Source organism: Rhinatrema bivittatum, chromosome 5 (assembly GCF_901001135.1).
Source record: "Rhinatrema bivittatum chromosome 5, aRhiBiv1.1, whole genome shotgun sequence".
NCBI classification, from domain to species: Eukaryota; Metazoa; Chordata; class Amphibia; order Gymnophiona; family Rhinatrematidae; genus Rhinatrema; species Rhinatrema bivittatum.
The window spans coordinates 353927103-353950933 of NC_042619.1; the positions used below are offsets into that span (position 1 = coordinate 353927103).

The window sequence follows — 23831 nt, forward strand, 5'->3', positions numbered from 1 at the left end:
GTCGATGGTACTGGAATTACCGATGGAAGGGCCATCATAAGTGCCTCCATGCGGTGCAGTAGAGGTGCTAGAGCTTGCACCAACGGCTTGGTGGTCGATTCCCTCCTCGGTGGCGAAGTCGGTGCCGGCGTCGGTGCCGGAACCGGTGCCGGAGACTGTGCCGATGGAGGTTGTAATTTCTTCATCGCTTTCTCGATGGCCTCCTGGACCAGCCGGTCCAGTTCTGCCCGGAGACCAGGGGTAACAATACCCGGCTCGACGGGAGAGGGAGGCTGAGGCAAGGCCGGAGGGACCACCGTAACCGGTGGGATCACGGCCCCCACACCCCGAGAGGGTGAGGGTTTCCTCGGTGCCTGCGAACGAGACGTGGAGGGTGTCCGGTCTGATCGCGGCTTCTTAGTCGGTGGCTCGGCTTGAGCGGAGGTCGATGGCTGTGGATCCTCGACAGGCCGAGACTTGTGCCGTCGATGGCGATGCTTTTCTTTCCGATCCCCTCGCCCATCCGGGGAAGGGACGGGAGTCGACGGCCGAGAAGCGATCGATGGCGGACGGTCACCGGAGGGTTGACGGTGATGGTGCAACTTCGACGGTGCCGGTTCCGATGACGTCGATGCTATCGATGGCGTTGGGGTGGGTGCATGGAAGAGGAGCCCCATCTTCTCCATCCTGGCTTTGCGACCTTTGGGTGTCATTAAGGCACATTTGGTGCAAGTCAGGACATCATGCTCACTACCCAAACACATAACACAAACCCTGTGGGGGTCTGTGATTGACATAGTCCGGGTGCAATCCGGACAACGACGGAACCTCGTTGCCATGGCTGTAAGCCAAAATTTAGCCTGGGGATCGGTAAGTGCCAACAGGCCTCGAGGGCCAAAATCGACGGTAGTCGATGGAAAATGGCAAAAAACTTACCGGATTCCGTAAAGATGACAAAAATTTGTCGAAGGGAGACCCCTGAGGGGCAAATTTTCTTAGGAAATTAATTTCCAAATTCCTGTCAGGAACGTGGTAAGAGAGCTCCTTTCACCGCGTGGCAACTGCTGCGCGGAAAAAAGAAGACTGAAGGGAGACCCCTGCTGGCTGCAGGGTCAGTGCCTTGCTGGGCATGCCCAGTAGGGGCCAGTCAAAGTTCTGTTAAACTTTGACAGAAGTTTTCCGTGGTGGGCTCCATCCTCGATGTCACCCATTTGTGAGGACAACCATCCTGCTTGTCCTGTGAGAAATACACCTTACAAACTTTTAATTACGAAATGTCAATTTTGCTTAGAATTCAAATACGGTGCAACCACCCTTTTTATATGTTCTTGACAAAACCCTTGTTGTCTTTCTGAGAACGTGAGTTTATGTATACTGAAGCTGTCCTTCGTATCAGCAGTTTGTCATGCTTTTAATTATACGTGTGCAAATTGAACAATGGATATATTGCATATTGGTAACAGACACAAAAAGCTCAAGTTTGAAACTTGTCAGTAGCAGGCCTCCTTCTAGAACTCCGCAATCATGGGCCTGAAATCCGGCTACTAGGTGTCAATAACTACAACTCCCTCCCCCCAGGGGACTGTGAATGCCACCTCTGCAGGCCCCATGGAGTAGAAGACCTGGCTTGGGGATCAGCCTGGGAACCTTACGCGTAGCAGAATGCACCACTGCCACTAAGCCATGGAGTTGGACCGTTATCCTCATTGGTGCTCCCCACTACCCACCGAGTTCAGACATCTTAGACTTGAGTCAGAGCGTGGCTCCCTCCATTGCCTGGTGTATGAGCACCCAGAGTCTGTTCCCTAGGTGTCACCAATGGGCAATGGCTGGGACACCTCCCCCTGCTGGGCAGGACTGTGAAAGCTGCTTCTGCACCCCTGGCTGGCCTACGGAGAAGCAGCCAGGCCCTGGGAATCGAATCGAAGTCTCTTGCATGGCCTCCTCAAATTGAGGAGACCCAGATATTTTATTGTTGATTTCCAAATAGGCTTTTTTTTTTTTTGGTTAGGAAGAAAATATATAAACAAAAACGTAGCTCTTTACCCAACCTGTTATGAAAATGGTAAATTTCCTCCATATTGCCAAATAATATATCCTTCTTGTTTTGGAGCTCTGGTGACATGTGATGCATCATTAAGGGGTTATCCATCTCAGCAGCGTATCCCTGTGGACCAGCAGAGAGGCAAATTAATTACCTACGACTAGTTCCAGCATCTATCCAGCTCCCTTTAAGAAGCAGCTGACAAACAGAAGCGAGGCCTGTCAAAATATATCATGACAGGATAATATGCGCCTTCTTGCAAAACCTATTTTGATGATGACAAAGAAATAACAGGTTTTGTAAACACACCAGCATACAGAATTACAACATATGCAGCTGTGCCCATAAATTTACATAACCCGGGCAGAATTTGCAAGATGTGTAGCATTTTAAGAAAATACGAGTGATCAGACAAAACACACGTCTGTTATTTTTAATGTATTTCAAATTAAAGTTTTATGCTTCACAGAATGCAAAATCATTAAACAAACCATAGCAATAAGAGAAATAATAAAATGGTATGTAAACTTATGAGCACACCTGTATCTGCTTTAATATGTATTTCTCCTAATGCACTTCTATATGTCCATAAAAGCTTGGGACTGGAGGCCGTAAGCAAAAATACAGCGACATATATTTCATCCATTTGCTTTCTGAGAAGACGTTTAATTCTTTAAATCCATGTGTGCAGCTTCAAATCAGCTGCATACACTACATCAAGATTTGCACTTTTGTCATCATAGGGTAACCCAGGGGGGAATGGTGATCACCACTCTGCAATCCCTCTTCTTTTGCATTACAGTGTTTTGGAGAATCTACTATTTAACATAAATACAGAAAGCTTGCAAACCGGCCCCCCCCCCCCCCAAGCTAACACAATAATTAAACACGTACCAGGACACAGAAATTCACTTAATTCTGTGAGCCTTGTTGGCCATAAGAAATGAAAAAGGAATGTGAAATAAATAGGCATCCACACGTATATAGATAGGAATACCTCAAGTACACAAAGGAGTTCATCTACATAGGCTCGCTCAGTTTCGATGAGTTCATTCATGACGTGCCTGTAACCAAAAAGCATAGTAAATAGCAGCAGAAAAAGACCCAAGCAAGCCATCTAGTTTGCCTAGCAATCTTTATTATTATTATTTTATTCTTAGAGTAAGTGTTGCTCTGGGAAGGTTACCCCAGTCAACACGGGTTTTCCTTTTCTTCATCTCCATCACTTAACCTCTAGGAATCGTCTGTGTTTATCCCATGCCTTTTGGAATTCCATTGCCATATTTGTCCTCACCATCTCCTCCTCTGGAAAGATTATTCATTGCATTAAACTGGCAACTGTCTCTGTGCGTACTTCCATTAGTTAGCTTCATTTTATAGGGCCGGAAAGCAGGTCTTGACTCATTGATGTAACTGAACCTTTAGCATCTCTGCTTAACTCCTAATATATTGTTTACATCTGTTTTGACAGATTCTAAATATAAATAGCCAAAGGTTTTCAACACCACTAAGCCCCTTTGATTTTTTTGTGCTTTAGTGTACTCATCTCTAACTGAATAATGACAATAGAAAGAAAATTAATAATCCATCATTCTCCTCTCTCCCTGTTCATGAACAGCAATACATCACCATACACGTGAAATTAGATGGCACGGCAGAGGCAGGTTCAGTAATATACCTGTGTCGTCAAACAGGTCTATTCGCTAAAATGCACTACTGTGTTGCCACACAATCAATGTTCATTAGTGAAATATTCCATAAGCTGCATTAAAACTGGCCATTACTAATGAGTGTTCCAATGGCAGAGGTTTAGCACAGTTTAGTGAATCAGGCTGAAAGTGCTTTAAGATTCACCGTGCACAGACAATGCTCCATAAAACCAAATAATTACAACAAGAAAATCGGAAAGATTCAAAATATTTGGTGCACATACACCAAGTCAGAATTAAACCCCCCATTTAAACTCTGCCAGACTCCCATCTGATAACCACAACTCTAAGGTGGTCCCCACCTTCGTAATATGGCCAGGTTTTCTTCGTCTTCCATCACAGACACGCTCCTGTTTTGAAGGCCTTCATTCAGTTCACTCTGAAGAGTTGGGAGTTTAAGGAGATTTGTTGAGAAAGAAAAAGCATATTTGTGATTCTCCTTCCTACTCATCAACGAGTCAAATCAACACATGGCATTATTTTGTTCACCAAAATCAAAGTCTGCAAACAAGTCCAAAAAAATAAAGGATTTGCTCTTCCAATGAGTAAAGTCACAACGTGGGAAAGCCATATAATGGACAAGAAGTTAATAAGATGGAGACACACAGGCATGCTACCTTTACTCTTCGGTAGTTCATCCGTCGGATTGCAGTGATTTCCGGGCTGGAAGAAAAATCGGAACCTCTTCGGAGACCTGCTGCAGACAAAGGGGAAGATTACATAGATAAACACATGCATGCTGGTTGAAAATAGCGGCTTATTTTTTTTGTCGCTTTTTCTTTTCCAAAATCTCAAAGAATTTTTTTGGGGAAACCCTCCCCAGTAGATGAAAAGCACACGAAAAGCACGGCTGTGTACCTGGAGAAAGGCAGGGGGATTTTGCAAAGCCCTCGGGTCTCGGTGCCACTGGCTGAACAGGCCGCTGCTGCTTTGCCGCGAGCTTCTTGAGGCTTGCTTGTCTTTTCTCAAACATCTCTTGCAAGCTCTCTTGCTTCTGAAAAACTTTGTTCATATGCTCCTGTAAGAGGGCCATAAAACGTATTTACTCATCTAGACCAGATGTCGTGGTCACTTTTTTTTTTTTTTGCCCTGTAAACTCTCTTCAGAAAAAAAATGCACGTTGACGAGAAAATAGCAACTCTCCACTACGCATCCACGCCAGATTTACCTTAAGCTCTTGGGAGAGAATGGATTCATACTGCTTGTAAACTTTAGTCAAATCCTTGATTTTGTTATCTGCCCCAGTGTCTAGAAACTTCTCGATCTCCTGCAAGGCTGATTCTGCGCCATCCTGGGACTGGCATTTGTCTACAGGCTGTGAAGCCAGCAGATAAATTCCTTCGTCACTCCACTTCGTGGACTGAAAAAAACATAGGGAGAAACAGTAAGCGGTGGAAACGTGAAAGAACAATGGTCACTGGTCACAGCAGTGCAACGCAAAGCACTGGCTGTCATATTGGTGCTGGACATTATTGGTTTCGTCACACATAGTGACAACCTAACAATGATGAAAGGATGTTATATATGATCATTGAAGACAACACAGGTCCTATCTTCAGATGTTGCAGAATCTCCCATTCCCCACTGGTCCTGATCTCAAAAGCTCAAATGCAACAAATGTTTTGATAATTTTTATCACAAAATACAGGTGTGCTGCAGGGATTAAAGGGTCTGCAAATGTATGAATAAGGGGGTAGATTTTATAAATTTACGCGCGAACAAAAGTACGCCGGATTTTATAAGATACGCGCGTAGCCGTATCTTATAAAATCCGGGGTCGGCATGCGCAAGGGGGTGCACATTTGTGCAACTTGCGCGTGCCGAGCCCTGCGCGTGCTGCCTGTTCCTTCTAGCCCCCCGCACCTTCCCCTACCTAACCCCCCCCGGCCCTATCTAACCCTTCCCCCTACCTTTGTTGTTGAAGTTACACCTGCTGGAAGCAGGTGTAATTCTGCGTGCGCCAGCGGGCTGCTGGCGCGCCGTCATCCGACCCGGGGACTGGTCCGGAGGCCTCAATCACGCCCCCGGGCCGGCACCACACCCCCGACACGCCCCGGAAACGCCCCGAAATTCGTGCCGCCCACCCGACACGCCCCCTTTGCGAAGCCCTGGGACTTATGCACGTCCCGGGGCTTGCACGTGCCGCCGAGCCTATGCAAAATAGGCTCAGCTCGCGCAAGGGTATTTTTTAAGGGTTACGCGCATAACTTATGCGCGTAACCCTTTTAAAATCCGGCCCAAGGAGAGTAAATATGTTTATTAAAGGAGAGTAAATGCACAAGTTCAGATTATTCGCAGTACTATCGCTAAATAGGTTTAGAATACAGCTCTGTTCCCGGACACGGGACCGTGTTTTGCAAAATGCTTCATTGGGAGGAACAAACTGGAATGTCTCCACTAGAGCCACTAGAGCCAATTATAAAATTATCAAAATTGCACTTTCAATGAGGTAAGAGTAGGGTGATAGCAGAGAAGGGCTGGTTTAGTGAGGGGCTTATAATGAAATCAGCACGGGTGGTAGTAGGAGCGTTTCAACGAAAAATTACCAACTGAGAAAGGTCTCTTTAAATGGCATTGGGAGTTTTATAGCATGTAGAAAAATGCTTCGGTGGGAACAGTATATCTTTCAGTAATTGTGAAGTACTCAAAGTAAGTGCCCAAGGATGCGCGATAAGGAGTTTGGCTTTCAAAATCCCAACACTACCCCTATATTTTGTCATGGATTTATTTGTGTGATTTGCGCTCCTTCCACATATTTTTGTGTTGATAATTTTTATGTCATTACACTATAAGTTTATAATGCCTTAATTCTACTTATAAGCTCCAAACTCTGGGGGGTCACGTCATGGTCAGGTCAAGACAGCCACTCTGTGCTGATTTCCAGCATTAGGCTTCTAACTTAGGTGCCTAAATGTAGGCAAATAAATAGCAGGACCTGAGATTTAGACTCCCCCTGTGAACTTCAGTCTAAAACTGAGGCACCTGGCATTTTCTGAATATCATCCTCCCAGCTTACTAACGTCGTGAAAAAATTGCGCCTCAAGATAAAATGGAAAATCAGCGCACGTAGCCCTTTTAATTTGCTTGCTTATTTCCCTTCGGCGTGACTGTGAAAGCGTTAGCCGGTGCATTTGGGGCTGACCTGATTTGTTCAATCTGAATCATTCTAGCAAGCAGGCACAAAATCACTAAACAGTGCACAGAGGTAGCAAGAATAAGAGGAAGACATTTTGAAAGTGGTTTCACGTGTAAAAATAGCATATCCACGTGTAAATAATATGTTCTTACAGATATGCTATTTTATGAATGTCCATTGTACCAGTGGGGAAAAAAGGGTCTGGACATGCTCCAGGGCAGGGTATAGAAGCAGGCTTGGTAGTTGCTATTTTGTAAGAGACACATATACATTACTGAACTTATTTGTGCACCTTTATATCTGCTATTATTTGACTAGCCCAAATGAAATTGGACTTGCCTGTTGTCTACAATTTTGGGATGGAAGGATTGGGTGAATCGGCGGGGGGCTCAGGGTGCAATGCCAGAGAGGTGAACTGGATTGGGCGAACATAGCAAGAAATATTGGTGATTTCATGTACGCATTCAATTGTTTTCAGAACGGTATACGTGTATAGTTTATAAAATACCTTTCTCCACGTATAAATCAAGGTGATTTATGCATACATTTTTATTTCCACACACAAAATATACACTCATGTTTATAAAATAGATAGAGAAAGTAAACTTTTTTGGATTGGAAATATTTGCAGGTACTCAAGCATACGCGAGTACTTTCAGAGCAGAATTACACAGTATTTTATACACTATGCGATTCTTGGTGCACAATTTATATACCAGTAGGATAAATCTCTGTGCATCCACTGATGCACACAAATACTGTATTGCGAATAGATCTGAAAGTTAGGAGCTATGTATTATTTTCTGTCTTGGCAATAAAGCATTAGTAAATCATGTCTAAAGGATTGAGCATCACTTTGGAAATTGTATTCTAGGATGATATTGGTACCTGTGCCTAACAGCATGAAACATTATTAGTGATGTATGGTTTGTTTTTTTTGACAATCATTGGGTCAAGTTGACTTAGGGAATAACCACTATTTATTACCAGCATTAGTAGGTGGGATTTATTTACTGTTTGGGTACTTGCCAGGTACTTGTGACCTGGACTGGCCACTGTTGAAAACAGGATGCTGGGCTTGATGAGTCCTTGCTCTGACCTAGAAAGGCAATTTATCTTCATATGTTTTAATGGCTTCTAAAAAGTAATCTTTCCTGATCCTCATTTTTGGCAAGCTACATTCACTTCCTTTACATTTACAATACCTTCTCCAGAAGTCTGTGCAGTTCTAAAGATTTTTGAAGCAGATCCTTCTTTTTCTGGGTTTTCTCTGTGATTTCCCCCGAAAGTTGATGGAGCTCGTTGCACTTCGGGAGAATAGAGTCCACAGCATAGTGATTGTTCTGGATAAGTCGATCACCTTCTGAGGTTAAGGCCTTGGCTTTTTCTAGGGATTCCTATATGAAGGGCACAGGACAGATGATTACAAGCAGTTATGCCACAGACTAAGTATATGGGATATCTTATTAAATGCAAAACACAGGGGAAAGCCATAGCTTAGCTATGGGAATGGACAATAAGAAACGGATCTACTCTTTGGCATCTCCACGCCAAAGTGGCTTAGAGGTCCAAAATCGGCCACTCTCAAGAGACAGGATGATGGGCTCGACGAACCTTTGGTCCAGCTCACCATGGTACATTCTTATTGTGCTTTACAAGCTGTCAAACAGACAAACGTCATACGTTGAAAATAAAAAATAAACTTCATTGCAAGTGCATAAGCAAATTTGAAACCAGGTTCCCTTTCAACCAGAACCAGTTTAGCCAATAAATGTTCCTTATCTCAAAATAGTGATTTTGTTTGTACTGTGAAGAGTTTCAAATGCTTAGTTCTTCTAATATGTTTAAGCAGATGGGTTTTGTTTTACTCATGAGAACAATGCTGCCTTTTAAAATAGCTACTATACAATGTATGGAATGGGCTTAACTATTTTCAGTCCCTCTCTAATAGAATTATGCAAACGCTGCAGTTGGTGTCTCACCCAGGATTTTTCTTCAAAGCTGGCGAGATCCTTCAGAATATGCTCTACATGTGATGAACTATTTCCCATGTCCACGAAAGCTGCTAACCGTTCGGAAACGAAATCTAAAGCCGCTTTAACCTGAAATAAGAAAAACAGGAAAATAAAAAGGAGTCAGCCATGATGCAGTTGGGTGCACAAAATCCTACTGCACCTGAGGACCATCAATTTGAGAAAAATTTAGCATATCTTAGGTTTATAAAATACCTGAATAAGGGGGGTAAACTTGGGGACATGCATTGCCCTTCAGGAAGTAGATTTGATTTATCGTACAGTATCCATTCTAATGCAAGCATAGCACACCCTCAATAATTAATTTGACAGCAGACTGGTCTCATTTTGGTAAAAAACCCTTCCTACCAAGCTCCTTCCAACCCCACGGAGCACCGATACACCTTCCATCAAAGGAGATAAGGGCCACCAGCTCCTTGACATGCAATTTAATGAATAAAAAAGAAATGGCTGAAGAGTTAGAGAGCTAAACTTTGTAACCTGATTTTATTCAATCTTCTGTAGCTGCACTCACAGGAGAATCTAAGTGCGAACCAATAATCGGATAAGGTGTGGCCCCGAAAGAACACAGAATCCACATCTGGAGAACTTGAAAGCTGCATATACTGGATTCTTAGGTGTAACAATTTTCTGTTAAATTGTTCAGTGATTGGATAAAATTCCCCAGAGAAAAATAAAGGAAAAATCAGTATAGTTGGACCCAGTAATCATGATTCTCACATTTAACCCTTTTGTGTTTTGCTAAAACAAGAGTGCTTTATGCAGCCTTCAAGGTATGAATCTCTGTCAAGCATTCAACTGACAGTGCTGTGCCACGGCAAAGAGACAGAATAAAAAAAAATTGGAACTGAAGGATAGAAAAAGCGGACATCATCCCAACAGAAAATAGAAAAAAAAACAGTAAAGAAACAAGTCAAAATATTTTAGAAAGGGTAATAATATGCATTTAGGCAGTAATCAATTAGATGACAGACTGTTACAGTTTACCATTCTTTTATGAATTAAGAAATCTATTATAACACATGAAATTAACAGTTTTGTCTTATAAGCATGGAGAATCTTTCATAATTACTTTCTGAATACGTGTAACTTAGCCAAGCAACAAGGCTACAGCTACTAGGTGTGAACCTGGAATTTAGATTGCTTGAAATTGGCAGACAATTAGCTCATGACTACATTATATACCCGCGTGGCTAGTTACTGATTTAGCGACGCTTGTATTGACAGCATTAACCAAGTTTGAATCCATTTACACGCAGCCGGCAATGCAGAACAGATTTGTCTGTATGCACACGAAATTGTTTCTACTTATGTAAAAAAAAAAAAAAAAAAAGGGCATATATTCTAGACCATAACTCTGGATCACATAAAACATCTTAACATGCATGTTTGTAGCATTCTGTGAATCTTGATGTCCACAAGATGGCCATTTATAACACTAACTCAAGGTATGGTTAGCAAGTAAGGCAAAGAGTGATCCACAGAGAACTAATCCCCAGCTCATTTTTCAATTCCACATGCCCGATTTAAAAATGGTCTTCCTCTATGAATAAAATGAAAGGAAATCTTTTATAAATCAAGCTCCGAGTGTCCCTTTTAGCAAGGAGCTCAGTCAACCCAAAAAGTAAACGGGCAACAAAAGTAGCTGCTTTTATGCAATGCTATCTTTCAAAATAGCTACTGTACTTTATATCGAGTGGGCTTAATATTTTCAGTCTCTTTCTCTCTTCTCTGAGCTGATTTTGGCACACAGTAAAAACCGCAAAAGGTAAATGTGGCATTCTTATGCCAGATTCTTAGAAGCAGTGGTACATTAATGTTTCTGAATTGATAAGAATATGACAGCTTGTCTGAATGGCTAAAGCCAAGCAAAAATGGTTAGCATACATGACTGATGAATACAAAATTATTGTCAATTATAGTAACACAATAAGTGATGGCAGATAAAGAGACAGTGCTGAGGACTGTAACTGCCGTCCCGTGCTGGTTACTCCTGTGCAGAAATGCTACACCAAAATTACCACCGGTTACCTCTGTTATGCATTTCCTTGCTTTAGCCATTAGGCATCCTCTGTGGTGTTTATTCCACACCCTTTTGAATTTGGCTGCCAATCTTGTCCTCACCGTCTCTTCTGGGAAGGCACCCACCAACCCTCTCTGTGAAAAAGTATTGCCTGCAATTGTTCCTTAAATCTACCCTCTCCGTGCTTCATAATCATGACCCCTAGTCCTACAAGTTTCTTTCCACCCGAAAAGGCTTAATTATTGCACATCATTAATACTTGTCAGATATTTAGAAGTCTACGTCACCTCTCTGGTATACACATTATTTAGGTTTAAATCTCATCTCATATTTCTTTCAGTGCAGACTCCACACCATTGTGGTCGCCTTTCTCGGGGCCGTTTCTAAGCTCTCTCTATCCTCTAGAACCCAATTCGGTATTCAAGGGGAGGCCTCACTCATGACTCGTATGGTGGCATTAGCACCCTTTTCCTGCTGGTTATGCCTCTTTTGCTTTTTTTGCAGCCCAGCATCCCGCAAGGCTCTAGTCACTGCCTTGTCATATTGCTTCGCAGCCTTCAGATCACAGGACAGCTGCCTTATTAATTTCAGCATTATCCACTATGACTGCAGCACTTACTTCCCGAAAAGTCAGTTCAAAATTCCGAAGCTGTAAACATTGTTCGAGCTTCTGTTGATGTTTCGCCCAGAACTCACAAAAGGCAGTTTCCGTTTCATTTAACTGAGTCAGAAGCCTGAAATAAAACAAGCACAATTACCACCGGGAAGGAGTTACCCCTCAATAACGCACAGTCCCAGACACCTTTGTCTCCAAACTACATATGTTAATTTTTTTAAGTTTTTAGTTGAAAAAATGCTAAACAAAAACTTAGGAAAGCTTTTTCAGTTGCTGCACGAGGTATTGCGACATCCATTGCTACCTAGCATTTAAGACTCTTATCTTGTTCTATGAAATAATTTTCAGACTGGGTAAATTTGCAAAGGTTTAATATAAGTTCAATACAAGCATGATTTATAAATAATTTTATAATCAGGTTAAAGGTACATATACATTTTTTTTTAAGTGCTTTAAAAAAAAAACTGAAAAAGTATTTAAAGCTGTTTTTGTTTTACACGCTGATCACATTAACTTAATTGGATGGAGCGTTGTGGATAATTATTAAAGCACGCTAAAGCCATTACTGGGAGGTAATGTAGAATATATGAAACCTACAGCCTCGACCATTTCTTGGTTTATGTATTTTGCCTAAATTTTTGTTTAGCATATTTTCAACTAAAAACTTTGAAAAGGTAATTAAAAATTAACATATATAGTTTGGAGGCAAAGGGGTCTGGGACTATACGTTATTGTGAAATAAAAGAAGGGCACCATATAAAAACAACAAGGTAATAGCAATGACGAAAACTTCAAAAACTCAGATACATTCCTATCTTATTAAGCAGAAACCTGGCCCTCTTAGAAATTAAATATCAACCCAATGATTGGGAGTGGCTTTTTTTTTTTGCCAATTTGAGGTTCAGTAGAGGTTTGGTATAAAATAGTAGATGATTGGCAGAAAAAGACCAATTACCTCATCCACTCTGCAATAATATATCCTAGCTGCCAGCCATACAGCGTGATTGCTTTTAAGATCTCTTCTTATTTAGGATAGCTTTTCCTCTCTTAAATCTTCCTCATTTGTACTCTACCCTCTTGGGAGATGAGCATACACATTTTCCATTTAGTGCACACCCAGCATCCTCCCTTCCCAATACTCACCGTAAAGCTTTATAATGACCTAAATAGTTACTGCTACTAATGTGGTCATTGCCTGAACATCTGGCCTCTGAGGTTCCCTGTAGAGTCTTCGACAGACTCAGCTACGTGAGCATCCCTGTTTAAGCCAGGACTTCTCGTTATTATACAGACACCATAAGAAAGCTCAGAGCTCAGCTCCGCACCTTACAACCCAGCCTAGGAACAATCTAAACGGCTACCCAAACATTTGGACTTCTATGCCTCCCTGGCATTGCCGTACAGTTCCTGTCTAGCACCAACGTGCTACCTCAAACCTGGTAGGTTTCTGAGGAACTGCAGGCTGCTTGTACCATCCCAGTTACCACAAGGCCTGCACTGTCGCTAGGTCGTGTTTCTTTTCTGCACCCCATTGTTTTGTCCTCATCACCTCTCGCCTTGCTTTTGCTCTCGAGGGAGCTGCAGGGCTGCAACTTCCCAAACCCTGCTCCCACCACTGTCGCCGGATACGACAGCAGATACTGTAAGAACCACTGGGCCAATAGGGAGAGCAATTTTCAAAGGTGTTTCCATGGGTAAAATAAGCGATGGAATACAGGTTATAAAACTGGCCACCCAATATGCAGGTAAACGTACTCATTTATGTCCTGGATGTACGGGGGGCGGGGGATTCGCATTTACAATCATACTTTCTCATTTTCAAAAGTAACAGGCTATTCTAAAATTAGCGTGCGAGCACCCATACATGCACATATGGGTGAACGAGTGAACACACACTGGAATTTTAATTTACATTTATTCGTGTAAGATTTAAAACGAGGAGGATACTCGAGCATATCCACTTTGCATATCTCCCATAGGACTTTGCCTCCTTTAACGATCTGAGCTGGAACTTTAAATCGTGCTTATGTATGTTAAAAAATACATCAGCCGTGCATAAGTATGCTCTTAATTTTAAGAAGTTACTCGAGCAAAGCTAGCACACGTGCCTTCCATAGGATTTGGGTGGCTTTTACTCGCGTATGTAAGCAGATTTTAAAAGCATGCTTGCCCGAGCTACCTTTCCAGTTTTCCCAAAAGTCCACCAGGCTGTCCAGTTAATATCCAGATCTTTCAGACCCTCTGGTTCTTCATCCTGCATGCCCCCCCCCCCCAGTTGACCTAGACCTCTCACCCCCCTATAAGCCCTAAAACTCGGGATCGGCAGACTTGCTCCGCATCAGGGGCAGCAGTATACGTAGATATTTAGCCTACGCGCGCTGTGGTTTTCGGTTTTAAAATACGGTGTTAGTGTTGGCCCCGCCCTGGAATGCCCATCCCCCCACCCTTTATTTCTCGTGCACGGGTACACTGGCACATAAATTTGTGGCTTTTTAAAATCTGTGTTGCTTAAGCGCGGCCCACAAACACGCATAACGTGGGCATCTCTGCATGCGTAATGCTTTTAAAATTGACCTCTGCGCGCATACAATTTCCAGAAATATTTCTGCACACAACAGGACACAAACTGTCTGCATCTACTGGGCAGCTTTGTAGTCCCTTCCTCTCCCATATTTTTCAAGAGCTCCCTCGCCTCCACCACTTCCATTCGTCCACAACCCTATCTGGAAAGAAATATTTCATAGGTTACTCCCGAGTCTATCCTTTCACCCTCAGTCCGCTAACTCCTCTGATCAGAAAGAGAGATCTACCTCCTGTGCATTTATTCTTTGTTTACATTTAGATTTGTAGATAAGCAGAATATAAATATTTTTCAATAAATAAATGCCTCTATAGCTCCCCTTTCCCTCCAGGGTATAAATATTTAGATCTTTAAGTCTGTCCCCATATAATTTATGATGAAGACTACTGACCATTTTAATAGCTGCCCTCTGAAATGACTATTTGGTTTATATCCTTCTGAAGTGTAATTTTTAGAATGGTGTACACTGTACTCCAGTGAAGTCTTACCAGAGACGTATACAGAAGTAATATCATATCCTTTTTCCTGTCGGCTATTTCTTTCCTTATGTACCCATGAATCCTTCTGGCTTTTGCCACTGCCTTGTATACCTGTTTGGCCACCTTATCATCCAAAATGATCTTGCCCAGATCCCATTATTTTGTGCACAGAACTTCACCCCCTATGTTGTTTAGCTCCCTTGGGATTTTGCAACCCAAATTCTTGACCCTGCATTTTCTTCACAGCATTAAATCTTAGTTGCCAGTCTCTAGACCATTCTTCATGTTTTCTTTACCTTCCAGGGCTGTCTTTCTTGTTGCAATAAGAACCACCTTACCCAATAGGCCTTCTGCAATATCACTAATGAAAATTTTGAAGAGAAATAGACTAAGGATCGACTCCTGTGGTACACCACTGGTCACCCCCCTCCTTTTCTCAGAGGAAATTCGGTTTACCACTACTCTTTGCTGCCTTCTGAGTTCTAACCCAGTCAGTCAATTTAGAGCCAATATCTACGGCGCTCAATTTGTTTATAAATCACTTACATGGAACCAAATCAAAGACTTTGCTGAAATCCATGTACACTTCATCTAGCACTCTCCCCTGATCTAATTCACCAAGAAACCTCTGGAGAAACCATGCTGCCTTGGATCCTGTAATTCACTGGATTTGAGAAACTACATTATCATCTGTTTTAGCAGCCATTCGATCTATTTACTCACCACTGAGGTCAGACTAACTGGCCTGTAGTTCTCCTCATTACTTCCATTTCTGTGAACAGGGAACCACATCTGCCTGTCTCAAGTCCCTTGCAGTCACTTCTGTCTCTCAGGAAGCATAGACAAGGTCAGACAGCAGAACTTCCAAAAAGGTCCCTAAATTCCCTTGGATGTATTCCATCGGGTCTTACTGTTTTAGCTGTGCCAGCTGCTCTGAAACGCAGTCTTCTGAAAACTGACAGAGGTCTACCTCACGGTCATATTTGTGGCAGTTTATTATCATCCAATTCCAAGCTCTTCCTCAGTGAATGCTGAACAGAAATATTTGTCAAGCAATGCCATTTTCTCTCTGTCAGCTTCTGCATATCCTCCTTTCATCTTGGAATCTTACAGTCTCACGTTTGCAATTCCTTATTTCACCCTCTCTTTTAGCTAATTTTTCTTCTATTTGCGCCTTTGCTCTGACTACTTTCCCTGTTTCTCTTAGCTTTTCCAGATATTCTTGCCTGTCTTCCACTTTCTGTGATCTCTTGTAGTTTATGAATGCTAACCTTTTTTCCTTACCTTTTCAGCCACTTCTTTAGAAAACCACAGCAGCCTCTTTCTCTTTTATCTTTATTTACTTATTAGCAGGTGTAATTTGTGTGTGGGTAGATCTGGTGGGATAATCTTCAAAGCTAACTTAGGTGCACAAATTCGCTTTGATGCAACTTAGCTTGTTTGCCATCTAATTTATGCAGGCTATGGCCAAAATTACCTCTCTAGTGCACCCCCATCAGTCCCAGTACAATGCCACAGACTCCAATTGATCTTTGACTTTACTTCTTCACCATGGCAGATTCTTTGTGCTTGTCCCATGCTTTTATAAACTTCTGTTACCCTTTTGCGTTCATCACCTCTACTGGGAGTCCATGCCGTGCAACCAGCACACCTTTCAGTAAAGAAATATTTTCTGATGCTGCTCCTACTCTACCCAATCTGAAGCCTCATACCCTGACCTCGTTCTGCATATCTCCACATTTAGGCCTCAAGTCTCATCCCTTAAGGCTTTTTGTGCAGACCCCACACCATTTTAGTCATCATTCTCTGGACGGCCTCCAGTCTGTCCTTGCATGTTCTGCATAATTGGACACAAAAGTCTAGATGAGGTCTCATCAACCATCTGTACAAAAGTATTATTGCTTCCTTTCCTTCTGCCGGTTCTCTCTCCCCCTACATACTCTAGCATCCACCTAGCTCTGGCCATTGCCATATCACACTGTTTTGCTACCTTTGGATCATCAGACCCAGTCACCATGAGGCGTCTCTCCTGGTCTGTGCAGATCAGTATCTCATCTTCTACTATGTATCACTCCCTTGGATTTCTGTATCCCAAATACACAAATCCGCATTGAATCTTGAATCTTAATCACAAACACTACTTTCATTTTTCTTTTTATCCTCTATACAGTACTCCTTTTCTCCTTTCAATATTACAATCCCCTCTCTGCACTTCCTCCTTTCACGACACACTTGAAAAGAGTCCCCCTCACCTTCCTCGCTCTCTCTCTTTCGCTATCTTTTCTACTCTTCACACCTTTGCCATCCTGATTACTTGCCTTATCTCTTTCATGTCACCAGATATTCTTCCTTGGATCGCTCTTTTTGAGATGCCCTGTGTGTTTCAAATGCAAATGGTTTTTGCCCTTCCTTCTTCGGCAACCTCTTTTGAAAGCCACGTCGGTCTCTTTTTCCTCTTGCTTTCATTAACAGAAAGACGTTTCGCTGTTTTGATATTGCCTTCTAGTTAAACTCACTGTTCTTCCACTGCACCCTTTCCACCCTACAGGCGACCCCTTAAGGCACTTCCCCAGTTTACCCAAGTCCGTATTTTCGAAACTCAGGATTTCGACCTTGCTGGGATTCCTCTCAACCTTGGCAGTTACATCAAAACATACCATCTCTATAGGAAGAGCATTCCTTAATTTAGGTACAAACACGACACAGATCCGGATAAAACTCTTTTTAAGAAGGCAAGAAGAGTTATATTATACTTTTTAATCTCATTTGAAATTAACTTCTCTAGTTTTTAATCTACACAGAATATGACCAAATGCACTGACCAGAGCCAAACACTTCCACCTCTGTGCACCTGGGCTTACATTTGGAACAGGTCACACAATAAAATAATATGAATTCAAAACTCTTAACCCAGTCCTTGGGGGGGGGGGGGGGCGGGAACGTTGCCACAATGAAAACCCTTTATCCATTTTGACTGAGACTACCAGTAATTAAGCAACTTCTACTTAAGCGAGGATCAAGGCTGGAATCCCAAAAAGTGTTATTTGGAGGTACAGTAGCAGAAAAAAGGTTTCCACACCACTGGCTGATATAATAAAGGAAAGCATACAGGCAAAAAACAAACTTTTTCGATGTCAAATGACCGTTAAAACAAGCAAAATCATTAAGATTCCAGTTTTCATTATTGCAGCCCTGCAGTTTCCTCCTCCAGGGCTTCCAGCTCAGTTGGAACAGGCTTTTACTGGGCTGCAATGTGGTAAACCTTCATCCGTAACTACCTGAAGTTTCGATATCCCCACCCTATAACCTCCCCTTCTATCTAGCCCAACCAGGGCAGCGACTATCCCTTGGCCAGTGTGTCCATGGACCATAGTATGCATGCATGCTGAGCCTGACCAGAAGGTGTCACTGTCGTACGATGGCTTGGACTTCCCCACCTCCCACCAGGACCTGTGAGCACTGGCTTCGGAGCATCTCCAGCCCTGGGTGACCCGAGGCATAGAGGCTGGGCTCAAGAGCTGAATGTTGATCTCTTGCATGGCAGCAACCTTGTCACTGAGCCAATAGGTTGCCCCAGTCCATCTTTTCATTCTTAATTGTATTCAAAAACTGAGGAGATTAGTGTTCATTATAATCATGAGCGCCTCATCAACAGTTGAAGACCATTCAAACCATTGCACCTAAGCTCTCGCCATGTGGCCCTCTCTCACCTCTCCACAGTGGTCTGATTGTCAAGTTGATCCTGGTTCAGTTGATAGTCTGGATTATCAGTAACTGGCTGTCTAATATTTCCAAGGATAGCATGTCCCTGTTTTAATGCTAGCCTCAAATCTTCCTGGGGGAAAAAAAAAAAATCACAAAAGTCACTAAAAGCATAAATTTATTAAAAAATGTAAAGCCCACCTCATTCAACAGTAACTGCCCAAAGCGGGTTAAATAAATACACAAACTAAACAAATATAAACAGCATCTTTATACATGCTACATAAAACACTGATCAATAATCCATCATAAAATACCAGTCATTATTACATCACGAAGCTGTAGAGAAAGCTTGAAGAAAAAAAAAAATAAGTCTTTGATTTCTTTTTAAAGGATTTGAAATCTGACTCAACGTCAGTGGTAACGCTTTTCATAAAGTTGGACCGAATACTGAAAATACTCTTACTACATGTGACTTGGTGTTTTGCCTCTTTTACCGTGGAAGCATTCTTAACAGTTTGCAACCCTTTGAAAGACACCAGAGAAAATCATTAAAAAAAAAAGGTTAAATTGGGTCGGCTGATGACTCAGTGGCAGTGCTGCATGCTTCAATGCTGGAGATCTGGGCTCGCTTTCAGAGCATGGCTTACGCTTTTTAAATCTGGCAGGGTATGGGGATGCCCTGGGAGGGAGGGCATCCCAGCCGTCGTGTAACACCTACTGGCCCAGCCTCTGCGTGCACACATCCTGTGGCTTTTGTTAGCAAAATGTTGCTTTTGGTGGGAATTTAAAAAAATGAGGCGTGTGGGGAAGTCCAAGATAGTATTGAATGAAGGAAAGCTTGCAGTACCATAAACCTCAAACAGAAGCCAGTCCTGGTTGGGGGTAGAAGCTCAAAACATCAGGAAGAAAACGCTGGGCAAAATAATTTAAAAAAAATGTTCAATTAAAATAGTACTTTAACATAACAGATGTTCAAGCAGCTTAGTATAGTTGTAATATAATTAAAACTCTAATTCAACAGCTCACTGGTATCCTAATTTTAACTACTGTTATTTTGATTCTAGAAAAACATTGTATTTTTTTTTAAACGTTTCTTTACCATTCCTCTGATATCACAATTTTATCGTATAATAAATCTTATCAGTTCTGCTGTTAGCACTCAAAAAATGGGAAAACCTCAGACAGCACCAGCACGAATACGGAAGGTTACTCTTTACCTTCTTAATGCATTGCTTACAGTGTGTATAATCTTACTGCCAGTACTGGAAAAAAATCCTTTTTTTGCAACGTCTCTACATGCCTTTTCTTTTATCATCATTAAATAGAGTCTCTTATAAAGTCCTTTATATTGAAAAAAGGTGACAAAGTTTCTTTATTCAACATGATGACCAGCCCGCTTGATATCAAAATGTCACTTGGTTAGTCCGCCATTGCCTTGAGAAGCAACACGTATTTCAGCAGTTATGCTGCTGTGCAGATCATCATCCAGGGGGAGGCAATTCAGACAGATATTGAGAGCAACAATAGATTTTTCATTTGGGATCACTACAACCGAATGGTTTAAATGTAGCAGTAGAGTGGTCCACTCTATTTTTTGTGACATCAATAATAATAAAGAACAACTTCTTTATAATATATTTGGAGGCTCTTGCGATGTTGGAAGAAAAAATAGTAAACAATTGGATTGGTTGATTAGAAAATAATTCTGACATCTGATTGGTTAAAGGAAGTAGGTGCAGAGATTCATTTGATTGGTTGAACTTGGAGCCATCTGGCTGAACACGATAAACATCAAGCAATACTAGGGATTTGGAAGCTATGTGGATTGGCTTCTTTAGAACACATGTAAAGATGGTTGATCAATGATTGGTTGAGTCAAGAAGTGAGGGACCTTATAAGCTGATATTCTTTTCCAATTTAGAAAAAAGATGGCCGCTGTGATGCTATGAGAACTCCGATATTGTGATCTGATGTGAAGTGCGCCCTGATGCAGCTTTTTGTTGAAAAGTGAAACATGGCCATGTTGGCAAGGCAATGCACAAATCACTTCTGTCTCATTATTTATTTAACCAAGTGATATTTGATATTGAGTGGGCTGGTCATCAGCGTTGAATAAAGAAGCTTTGTTACCTTTTTTTTTTTTTTTTTTTTTTTAATATAAAGAACTTTTTAAGAGACTGTGTTTAATAAAAGAAAAGGTATATAGGGATTTTGTTCCAAAAAAAGGGTTGGGTTTTTTTTTTTTGTTTTTTTTGTTTTTTTTAGAGATGGCAGAAAAATTATACACACCGTAAGCACTAAGGAGAGTAACCTTCCATAAAGTGCTGATACTGTCTGAGGTTTTTCCTTTTTTGACAGTGCTAATTGCAGTACTGATAAGACCTATTTTAAGATAAAATTGTGGTATCTGATAAGTGGTAAATAAATGTTAAAAAAAAAAAATACAAAAAATATTTTTGAGACTGAAAATAACAGTAGTTAAAATTAGGATACCAGTGAGCAATTATTGAATTAGAGTTTAATTAGATTAATGCACTGGGAATTAACTTTGATTGTTTGGGGTAGTTGTAATATGACAGCAATCATCTCTTTTAAGGCACACTACACATTACAATTACCATTCCACGCTTATTTCATTTTACAATTATTCATAACTTAACACACTGTTGCAATTATAATATATATTTTTTAAATTCCTAGACACAGGGGATTTGCCTTCCCTAACAAATTATGGTTCAATTTTCAGAGTTCTACAGGGTTTGTACATAGTAAGTGAATTTTCAGAAGGGTGAAAGTATGCATGTGCTTTCATGTTTACTTCTATGTGAGTAAAAAAGGGAGTGTTATGAGGCTGTTCCAGAGCGGGGTTTGGAAGTACATGCAACTTACATCTGCAAATTGAGGCATGGAAATAAAACTGCACTTGTCTTTTGTCTGCAGTGTTTGGATGGAAGGTCAGGATGAAGTGGTGGAGGTTTCAGTGAACTGGTGATTAAAAGGGCATACACAATCAAGCCAATGTAATATAGTGCACTCAGGCTAGCGCACCAGGTAACACTCTATGCGCCGTGTGTTTTGAATGCGCTAAAATAACCCCTGATTTAATACGGGGATTAGCATGTCCAAAACGCGCATCCAATTGAGCGCATAGCTAATAGCGCTCATCTCATGCAAATTCCATGTAGATGAGGTTATTAGCTATTACCCCACAATGTCAAAACTTATCACATGGCCAAGGCATGGATTTTAACGCGGCAAATTTAACACCTGCCCGGGAGCTGGCGTTAAAGCATGTTGAGCTGAAGGGCTCACCGAATAAAGCAAAAAAATCCTGCTTTCTGCGATTCCTCCTATTAATATCATTGCGATACTAAGTAGGGGAAACCACAGAAAGCAGCAATTCCAAAGTCTGGCCCAATTGGAACCTTTGAAAGGAGGATCCCAGAAAACAAGACGGTGGTCTGTCAAAGCCAGAAGGCAAATATTAAGCAAGACAGATCAACTGTCTTAGATTAAATAATTTATTTGCATATATATTACTTGATAAAAAGAGCCCAACTCTGGCTGAGTTTCACACAAGGCTGCTTCAGGGGCTATAAAATAACCAAACACACACAATTAAAAATCGCAAAATAATTCACAAAACTATATAATCAAATTATATGAAATAAAAACAAACAAAATCCACAGGACATATACTTAAATAATATAAAAGCAAATAAACACATATAAATACATTTAAATAAATTAGTGTAGATAATAAATAAATGAAGTATGCACATAAAATAGAAATTAACAATAAGCAATTAAAAAACAAGTAAAAAAAACAAAGTAATGTACTGGAGAGGAGGAAGTGTACCTTTAACAGAGGTGAAATTAAGAGACAATTTTCCAGGTTGTCGATAGTGAACTAAAATAAATTGTACTGAACACAACGTAGGATGAGAGATCAATTAATTATAATAGACACAAAAAATAATATAATGTATTAAAAAATAGGTGCCAATCTAAAAAAAATCTTACATCAAAATTTAGGGGTAGATTTTAAAAGCCCTGCACGCCAGCGGCCTATTTTGCATAGGCCGCTGGCGTGCGCAAAGCCCCGGGACGAGCATAAGTCCCGGGGCTTTGTAAAAGGGGTGGGAGGGGGCGTGTGAGGGCATGGCGACGGTTCGGGGGCGGGCCGGGAGGGCAGTCCCGGCACTTCGGCCTATGCCGGGGGTTGCCGAGGTGGTGCGCACAAGTTACGCTTGCCTCAAGCAGGCGTAACTTGCACAACAAAGGTAGGGGGAGATTTAGGTAGGGCTGGGGGGGGGGGGGGGGTGTTAGATAGGGGAAGGGAGGGGAAGGTGGGGGGACGTGGAAGGAAAGTTCCCTCCAAGGCCGCTTGGCTCGGCGCACGCAGGCTGCTGATTTTGCCCAGCCTTGCGCGCGCTGACCCCAGATTTTATAAGATACGCGTGGCTTCGCGCGTATCTTATACAATCCGGCGTACTTTTGTTTGCGCCGGTTGTGAGTACTTTTTTAAGATCTCCCTCTTAGTGCTCAGGTAGAAAATATTGTGCTTTGTCTAAAAATGTATGATCTTCTTTCGTATTCAGTGAAAACTTATGTAGGTAAATGTAAAAAGCCTACATATCAAAATACACGTCTCTCATTTCTACTTACTAGTTTCATGGCAGAATATAGTGCACACCTTGGTTTATTAATGCGACTTTTGGTAATAAAAAATTGGAAATGCTGTATATTCACATAATTAATGTTTCTATTTAGTCATACCATTCCATTTTTTTTTTTTTTTTTTTTTACAAAAAATACGCCAATCAACCAATTATGTAGAGTAATAGCCAAGAAAGTTAAATAGTATGGCACAGCCAAATAGTTCTTTTAACTATATGCCCCGATTAAACAGTAACAATCTCTGCTGAGAAATACAGCAACCTATTCAGCCACAATTCAATAGGTGAGAGCTGGACAAGGAAGTTTTCCCGTGTTCAAAACCTATATATATGGCAGTTACTACTTTGGTCTCCCTCGATAACCATAGTTACTGTACCACAGAAATAAAATTAAAAATATTGCTTTTTCTTCAGAGGCAGGGCAAAATGAAGGGAAGTCAAATAGGATGGTAACATTGGTGAGCTTAATTAAAAATCGGCGAGTAGGGAGGAGAGGAAAGGAAAGAGTACTGAGGAATATTTAAGAACATAAGAACATGCCATACTGGGTCAAACCAAGGGTCCATCAAGCCCAGCATCCTGTTTCCAACAGTGGCAAATCCAGGCTATAAGAACCTGGCAAGTACCCAAAAACTAAGTCTATTCCATGTTACCGTTGCTAGTAATAGCAATGGCTATTTTCTAAGTCAACTTAATTAATAGCAGGTAATGGACTTCTCCTCCAAGAACTTATCCAATCCTTTTTTAAACCCAGCTACACTAACCACATCCTCTGGCAACAAATTCCAGAATTTGTGTGATGAGTGAAAAATAATTTTCTCAGATTAGTTTTAAATGTGCCCCATGC

General features: G+C 41.5%; 1 protein-coding gene across 13 annotated transcripts in view; it reads right to left on the bottom strand.

Moving 5' to 3' along the window:
* MCF2L (MCF.2 cell line derived transforming sequence like) overlaps nucleotides 1–23831 on the bottom strand; it is a 322158-nt gene that overhangs the window by 46929 nt on the left and 251398 nt on the right. For 10 of the 13 annotated variants that reach the window (XM_029604679.1, XM_029604674.1, XM_029604670.1 and 7 more), the window contains 10 exons: nucleotides 18311–18435; nucleotides 11544–11658; nucleotides 8851–8970; nucleotides 8074–8265; nucleotides 4901–5092; nucleotides 4591–4750; nucleotides 4350–4429; nucleotides 4035–4111; nucleotides 3021–3087; nucleotides 2031–2146 (listed from right to left, as the gene is read on the bottom strand). In XM_029604679.1, coding sequence (XP_029460539.1) covers nucleotides 2031–2146; nucleotides 3021–3087; nucleotides 4035–4111; nucleotides 4350–4429; nucleotides 4591–4750; nucleotides 4901–5092; nucleotides 8074–8265; nucleotides 8851–8970; nucleotides 11544–11658; nucleotides 18311–18435 — 1244 coding nt within the window. The remainder of the gene's footprint in view (nucleotides 1–2030; nucleotides 2147–3020; nucleotides 3088–4034; nucleotides 4112–4349; nucleotides 4430–4590; nucleotides 4751–4900; nucleotides 5093–8073; nucleotides 8266–8850; nucleotides 8971–11543; nucleotides 11659–18310; nucleotides 18436–23831) is intronic. The other 3 variants (XM_029604671.1, XM_029604675.1, XM_029604681.1) reach the window with 1 other exon arrangement.